Source organism: Protobothrops mucrosquamatus, unplaced genomic scaffold (genome assembly GCF_001527695.2).
Source record: "Protobothrops mucrosquamatus isolate PMUCROS unplaced genomic scaffold, P.Mucros_1.0 scaffold2733, whole genome shotgun sequence".
Classification (NCBI taxonomy): Eukaryota; Metazoa; Chordata; class Lepidosauria; order Squamata; family Viperidae; genus Protobothrops; species Protobothrops mucrosquamatus.
The window spans coordinates 6,916-14,997 of NW_015388774.1; the positions used below are offsets into that span (position 1 = coordinate 6,916).

At 42.2% G+C, this 8,082-nt stretch overlaps 1 protein-coding gene across 1 annotated transcript in view; it reads left to right on the forward strand.

Moving 5' to 3' along the window:
* LOC107296284 (sulfotransferase 1C2-like) overlaps positions 1-6,018 on the forward strand; it is a gene marked incomplete at its 5' end in the record, with an annotated part of 10,144 nt that extends 4,126 nt beyond the window's left edge. The window contains 4 exons of the mRNA XM_015825630.1: positions 575-700; positions 886-983; positions 2,432-2,558; positions 5,942-6,018. Of these exons, the coding sequence (XP_015681116.1) occupies positions 575-700; positions 886-983; positions 2,432-2,558; positions 5,942-6,018 (428 nt within the window). The remainder of the gene's footprint in view (positions 1-574; positions 701-885; positions 984-2,431; positions 2,559-5,941) is intronic.
* Between the last annotated feature and the right edge of the window lie 2,064 nt (positions 6,019-8,082).

Consider the following 8,082-nt stretch of genomic DNA (forward strand, 5'->3'; position numbering starts at 1 on the left):
AGCAAGCGGACCTGACCTAGGGAGGATTTTATATGGGGTTTATTTTTTAGCAATTTGACAGAGACACAACTTTAAAATTTGATTTAATTCGGTTTTATTGGGGGGGGAATGTATTTATGTTTTGTTTTAAATATGTTGTGCGCCGCCCTGAGTCCCGTCGGGAGAAGGGCGGCATATAAATTAAATAAAATAAATAAATTAAATAAATAAACGTCTGTTCAGCTGTCTGGGATGGCCATTGGATTGGGTAAGAATGATCTTGTATTGTCAGAAAGAATTTAATCTGGTTTAGTGATCCTTTGCAAAATCCCAATTCCCAACCTTTCTTAGCTGCTGTACAAGCTGAAATAGTTCTTGTGAGGCTTTGCTAAATCTTTCTGACGATGATTAGAGGGAAGGTTTCTAGAGTTGCATAATCCCTTTCCCCATTTTGGGGCTGGAAGAAGTGACAGAAAACCTGCAGAAAGGTGAGTGATTGCAGACTTCAGCTTCTTTTGTGTGGAGGGCCTTCAGGCCTACATCGCTTCTGCCTAGTACAGGATAGATGAATGTTGGTCTCTCCCTCTCTCCTTAGGTACCACTTGGATACAAGAGATCGTGGATATGATCCAACAAGAAGGCGACCTGGAGAAATGTCAGAGGGCCCCTGTGCATCATCGACACCCATTCATTGAATGGGCAAGGCCATTCCAGACCTCGGGTAGATCTAACTAGCCTGCCACTTCCACACAGAAGCCTGGGAGAAGTTGTTTATTGGGGCAGGGGGAACATGCCTAACCAGACATCCTCAGCAAATCTGTACAAGTAGCCAGACATGTCTTAAATATTAATTCAGGTCCAAATATGGATTCTAATCCCTTTTGTCTTCGGTGTGTCTTTAAACAGGAGTGGACCAAGCTGAAATGATGCCCTCTCCAAGGACCCTCAAGACTCACCTTCCTGTCCAGCTGCTCCCTAAGTCCTTCTGGACCGAGAACTGCAAGGTATTTCTTGTTGCTGCCAAATCTTCTCCAGAAGATCCCAAATTAAATATAAACGGAGTCATTGACTACCTTCTTACTTACTTAACTTCATGTTAGATTTATCTCCTACCTCAAGACAACACATGTCCTGGTTGCTCCTACCTTAGTCCCCTGCCCAGTGGTGGGATTCAAATATGTGAACCACCAGNACAAAAAAATTAGCTACCGGTTCTGCCAAAGTGGTGCGAACTGGCTGAATCCCACCACTGCTCCTGCCACAAAAAAAGTCATGTGAAGTAGGTTGGGCTCTAAGTGGAGCAATTCCTCCACATTCCCATTTGTTTGTGGGAATGGAGTGAAATCCTTCTTACCAAGATGGTCAATTGTATACCTTTGGGGAGGGGGAGACTACATCTCTTATCTGCTGTCACATGGGCAAAGATTTCTTGTCAGGGCTGGATTAAGGCCAACTGATGGCCTAAGCCAGGGGTGGGGAACCTTGGCTCTTTTATGACTTGTCCACAAGTCATAAAAGAGCCAAGGTTCCCCACCCCGCCCTAAGCAAAGTCCAACAATTAGCTGCTCTTCCATTGCTTAACATTAACACTGTTGAAAACCAGAGTTGAGTGTGGCAGTGAAAGAGTTAAAGGCAATGGTCCTCCCCACCTCTCTGTGGTGCCATCCCCCCTTCCCTTGATTCTAGTGTTTCTCAACCTTGGCAACTAATCATCATCATCATCATCATCATCTATATAAATAAAAATGTAAATGTTCGTTTGTTCAAAATCTTAAATCTCCGAAAGTTCTTCACCGATTGCTTTGAAATTTTGACACAACGTTGCATTCGAATACGCACGTGTTTTTATATACCTACTATTATATAGATGTCACACCTGTGACAGGTTAAAAACATGCTTTTTTAAAAAAAACAGCGCCATCTGTTGGACATAAAAGCAACACACGCTACGATTTTACAATTCCATTTCAATGTTTCCGATTTACGATCCATTTACGATTTCCAAATTTCCAATTTTACGATCCCATAAAGACAATGGAACAACAAAAAATATTGTATACCCACAAGCATTGTGAAATTAAACATATTACAAACGTGCGCTTTCTCTTTTCTTTCTTTTCCATTTAACCAGACTGAGCCACAGCAACGCGTGGCCGGGTACAGCTAGTAATAATAATAATAGTAAAGTTGGAAGGGACCTTGGAGGTCATCTAGTCCAACCCCCTGCTCAGGCAGGAAACCCTATACCATTTCAGACAAATGGCTGTCCAGTCTCTTCTTAAAAACCTCCAGTGTTAAGACATGTGGACTTCAACTCCCCAGCCAGAATTCTGGGAGTTGAAGTCCACCTGCCTCAGAATTGCCAAGGCCTTGAAACACTCAAGCACAGTGCTATTTTTACTTATTGCTTAATCCTGGACTGTTTTTTTTCCACCTGCTGTTATTGCCTCAGTTCATTTATATGGCAAGAAATCCCAAAGATTGCCTGGTGTCCTGTTTCCATTTCCAAAGAATGAACAAAACGTTACCCCATCCTGGAACATGGGAGGAGTATTTGGAGATTTTCACGGCAGGCAAAGGTAAGTCAGCACCCCTTTCTCGTTTTGTTTTTTTTGAAAGGAACAAGTAATTGGGAGGTGGGGGGGATTTCAGTAAGGCAGATTCCATGCGGGAAATGATTATTAGGTGCATTATTAGTAAGCCTTGCGCTACAAGAAAGTAAATTGCACTAGAGCAGGGCTTTTCAACCAGTGGTATGGGTACCACCTGTGGTACATTGGCACCTGGCAGGTGGTACGTGGCCATCCCAGAAAAATGGTAGCGGGGGAGGGGAATGAGCTGAATCGGTGGCAGCACCGGACAAGCCTGAGCGAGAGATGGCTGGAGCTGCAGGGCTGTCAGGGCTCAACGGAAGCGCCAGGATCAGTGCCACTTTCTAGCTGAACGGCGCTTCGGGGCTGTCAGGAGTCAGTGGAAGCACCAGGATCAGTGCCAGGCTCCAGCTGGAGCTCGGCGCTGATCCTGGTGCTTCTGCTGAGCCCAGAAGAAGCGCCGATCAGCTGGAATGTTGCAGCATCTCCAGGGTCTTGTGATTTACATTCAGATGCTTGGCAACTGATTCATATTTATGACAGTCACAATGTCCCAGGGTCATGTGAAGTGACCAAAACCTGCTGCGACCACCCAGCAGACGGGGGGAATAAAAACCAAACACCCCCCACTCCACCCCCGCTGCCAATCCTCAACAGAAATGCTCACAACATTGAAAACCTCAGACAGGAGGAAGAGTGCGGCCGGGCGGGCCGGCAGTTGTCTTGCTCGGCTGTGGCTTGGGGGGTCTTTTTTCAGTGCTATTGTAACTGCGAACAGTCACTAAGCGAACTGTTGTAAGTCAAGGACTACTTGTACTTGTACTGTGGTCTTCAGTGGTCTTTTGAGTTTGATGTTTATGGATATCAGAAAAATGCCCAATTGTTGTGATTTTCTTTAAAGAAATCAACTGAGGGAAAGATCTGGGATTAAATTTGGTAGGAAACAAAATCCTCTTTGGAAACAAGTAAGGAAAGATACATGCCAACATTTCCACTAAGCTATCTACAGTTTTAAATACAAAGCAAAACAATCTCCATGGAATGGAAGGACAGACTTCCTTCTGTACAGGCATTTGCCAAATTGTACTGTTTACATCATGTTTTTTGTTTTTGTTTTTTTGTCAGGAAGGCAAAATTCTGTGACAGCGTAGGAGAAGGAAAGATCTGACCATCTGCCCAGAATGGAACTGGAGACAATGGAACCTCTTGGGATTATTACAGTGAGAAGAACTGCCAGGTTTTTTTTTGTGGGGAAAAAAAGCAATTTAGTACATGGTTTGGCTCAGAGTCTAATATAATTTTTTCCCTAAAATGTTTTGACTATACAATTAGAAGGCTTGAATTAATTAATGACACCTGCATCCCACCACAAAGGTAAAAATATCCATATTCTTATAAAGCAGGCACGGAACACATCAGCCAGGATTGCATATCAACTTCTTGATTGCATATCAACTTCTCTATCTATATTTGGGAAGTCTTCTTTTTTTTAAAAAAAGGCTGATGATGGCCCCATGTTCTTGATTTTTGCTTAATATTGAAAATATTGCCTTCTAGGACCTTATTCATACCCTTAATATATTTAAAGTTTTCAATCATGTCCTCCCTTTCCTTCTGTCCTCCAGGCTGTACATATTCAGTTCCTCCAGTCTCTCCTGATATGTATACAACACACACACACAAAGAGAGAGCGAGAGAGAGAGAGAGACTATCAGACACATATCAAAGAAGTTATAAGATCACAAGCAGGTATATGTATATAATTTTTTTAAAAAACAATTTTGTCAAAGGAATCAGATTTGCTCGTTCACAGTCACAAAATTATTTTAGGCAGGTTTGCAAATTACAGGAAGAAACCAAACCAAAAGATTCCCAGCACTTCCATTTTTAATGTTTGGCATGAAGCCTGGCCACTGTATCTCTGTCATGGAAAAGCAGCATAATTTATAAACCAGCACCTCACTCATGTCAGATCTGCGGAACATGTAAACAGTGGTTTACAATCCTCCTTTGCTATTTTCTCCTTTCCACAATAGGGGAATAATACCTAATAATTTTCTGCTAATCTCTCAGGCCGCCGGTTCACTGCATTCATTTTAACTTGATTGCTACCCAAAGAGACATACCTACGTTAAAAGATTCGCAAGAGCCATTTCTAGCACTCCAAAGGTCATCCATATGCCTCCAGAAAACAATGTGAAGGTTTTTTTGTTTTGTTTTTTTTTAAAGCCGTGTGGGAAGGCTAGTAGAGTAGGCAGCTTAGACCTGGCATACTTTGTTGCCAAGATAACTAGAGGTCTTCCACCTGTTGCCTAAGCAACTAGAATTCACCTGAGGATGAAAATGCCATAGTCCATTCAAAGCAGATCTCTTTATTTTAAAAAAAAGGGAGCCTTTGGCTACGGGTTTTCAGATTATGAGCCCATTTCAATATTTTATGCTGTTCCTTTTTTTTTTTTTTTACTTTCAAGAAAGCTGGTTGCTGTTAAAATGGAGAAATCACTTTTTTTTTTTAGCTTTAGCGAAATGGGCAAATAAGGGGTACAGTGTCGGCAGGTATGTTTAAAAAAAGGGTAAAATGGCGGTCGTGACATCATGATCTTTGCTTTATTTGCATAAGAAGAGGCGGGGCTTCAATTGCAGCAGCATCTTGATTTTAATTGAATTATTTAACAAAAGGATGGATCCCTCTATTACAGGGGTAGGCAATCTTGGTTCTTTTATGACTCGTGGACTTCAACTCCCAGAATTCCTGAGCCAGCTTGGCTCAGCATGGAAACCTCTCCCTTTCCCTTCAGCATAGCTGGCTCAGGAATTCTGGGAGTTGAAGTCCATGAATCATAAAAGAGCCAAGGTTGCCTACCCCGGGTCTAGTCTAATGAAGAGAAGGACGAGCGGGGACATGATAGCAGTGTTCCAATATCTCAGGGGCTGCCACAAAGAAGAGGGAGTCAAGCTATTCTCCAAAGCGCCTGAAGGCAGGACAAGAAGCAACGGGTGGAAGCTAACCAAAGAGAGAAACAACCTAGAGCTAAGGAGAAACTTCCTGACAGTTAGAATAATTAATCAGTGGAACAACCTGCCTCCAGAAGTGGTGAATAATCCAACACTGGAAGTTTTTAAGAAGAGACTGGACAGCCATTTGTCTGAAATGGTGTAGGGTTTCCTGCCTGAGCAGGGGGTTGGACTAGATGACCTCCAAGGTCCCTTCCAACTTTATTATTATTATTATTATTATTATTATTATTATTATTATTATTATTATTACTACTACTACTACTACTACTACTACTACTACTACTACTACTACTACTACTACTACTATTACAGCCCTTCAAATAACTTGACCCCAGGGTATTTGGGCTTTAAAGGTGACAACCAGCATCTTACATTGGACCCAGAAATGAATTGGCAGCTAATGCAGCTCCAGGCCGCCAAAGAACAGTGACGGCTGGACACCATCAAAGCTGACACCTGCCAGGGCATAGAAAAACTCAAAATAGTAATGCAAGATTGGAAGATGTGGCGAGACCTGGCCCATACAATCGCCAAGATCGGACACGACTGAATGGATAACGTCATCAACATCATCATTTGGGGGGGGGGAATTTACACTCTTATTAAGCCTCAGAAACTACATCTCATTTTGTTTAAGATTTGCTGGCCCTCTTACTCTTCTTCACTATTCACAGGCCTTGAAAACAGCTTAGGCAGGGAAGTGAGACAAGGTATTCATTCCAAGGATAGTTTTTCCATTAGATAAATGTATTTTCAGAAAACTTAGAGAGGCCCTGGCATGGGAGGAAGGAAGTTCCTTATATGGGATGATGGAAGGATGGAATTGGGTGAATGAGGAAGGGGGTGGTATTTTAAATGTATATAATCTATGCTGGAAAGAGGGAAGTCTTTGCAAGCTGTCCCATCATCTAACAACTTGCTATCACTGCTCTTTGGTGAAGAATATAGAACGTAATTTCATGCAGCTGCCAGGTGTGTGTTTCATCCCAGCTCAGAAAGGACTTGTTAAGGAATAAAAATATTCCAATAGGAGGTTGCAAGGTGTGAGGCCCCCCTCTATTATTGCAAAAGGGTTCTTGGGAGAGGAGGTGGAAAGTGGGGTTGAAGGGTAAGAAAGGAGAAGCTGTCTTTTAGACAGATAGATTTTAAACCAGAACTGCTTTTGTTAGGAATATTGGGAGCTAAATATGAGGAGAATGAATATTTAATATTGCATGTACTGATAGCAGCGAGAATAGTATTTGCCCAGTACTGGAAAAATGAAAAGTTACCAACTGAAGAGATTTTAATTAAGAAAATTTTAGAATGTGCAGAAATGGATGGATTAACCTTAGAGATCAAAGAGAAAGAAGATTCAGTTTATTTTAGAATATGGGATAATTTTTACCAATGGTTAGGAAAATGAACTAGTGAGAAAGGAATGTGATATGTTATCTTGAATATATATTAGTAAGACGAATGATACGTATTGACCAACTGATACTGTTTATAATTATTGTTTATTATAATTACTACAGCTATTTACCATTATATTAATCAATGTTAACTGAACATATGTACCCAGACAACAATCTGCTTGCTAAAGCTTGAAAATGTTATTGGGGGGTAACCCCAATGTTGTTTCCAATCCCGTCCTAACCCCAATACCGACCCTAACCCCACCCTGAACCTTAATCCCTATCCCGGTCCTAGCCCTCCCCAACCCTATAAAACTCAATAAAGATTTGTATAAAAAAAAAAAGGAGAAGCTGGATTTCCGGAACGAGAAAAGAGGCCGACTCAACTTGCATTGTGCTGGAGTCATCTTCATAAGAGTATTCCAGTATTTGAGGGGCTGCCACCAAGAAGAGGGGGTCACCTTATTCACCGAAGCACCAGAGGGCAGGACGAGAAACAATGGTTGGAAACTGATCAAAGAGAGAAGCAACCTGGAATTAAGGAGAAACTTCCTGACAGTGAGGACAATCAACCAGTGGAACAGCTTGCCTCCAGAAATCGTCACTGGAGGTTTTTAAGAAGAGGCTGGACAGTCACTTGTCTGAGATGGTATAGGTTCTCCTGCTTGAGCAGGGGGCTGGACTAGAAGACCTCCAAGGTCCCTTCCAGCTCTATTCTATTCATCCCAGCAATGGATTTTGCAATCATCGTTCATGACAAAAACTGGATTAAAAGCAACCCAAAATACCGCAACGTGCAAAGGCCCAAAATTTCCTGCAACCGATCTCTCAAATTTCTGGCCTGTTGCCTTATTCTCAGGGTTACTATGCCAACGCTCCAGGCCATTCATAAATTGGTGGGGCGAGGTTCAAAACTGGCTCGAGCTGGTTTTAGGGATAGAGAAAGGGATAGCCTTGTTCCCGGGAGAAACCATTCTGGCGAAGCAGGGAGGGAAGACTGCAAGTTCCTAAATCTGAAATGTTGGCAAAATAGAGAATTGGAGAATTGAGACTGCCGTAGAAAATTATGCCATAGAAAATTTTTGCCCGAGGTTGGT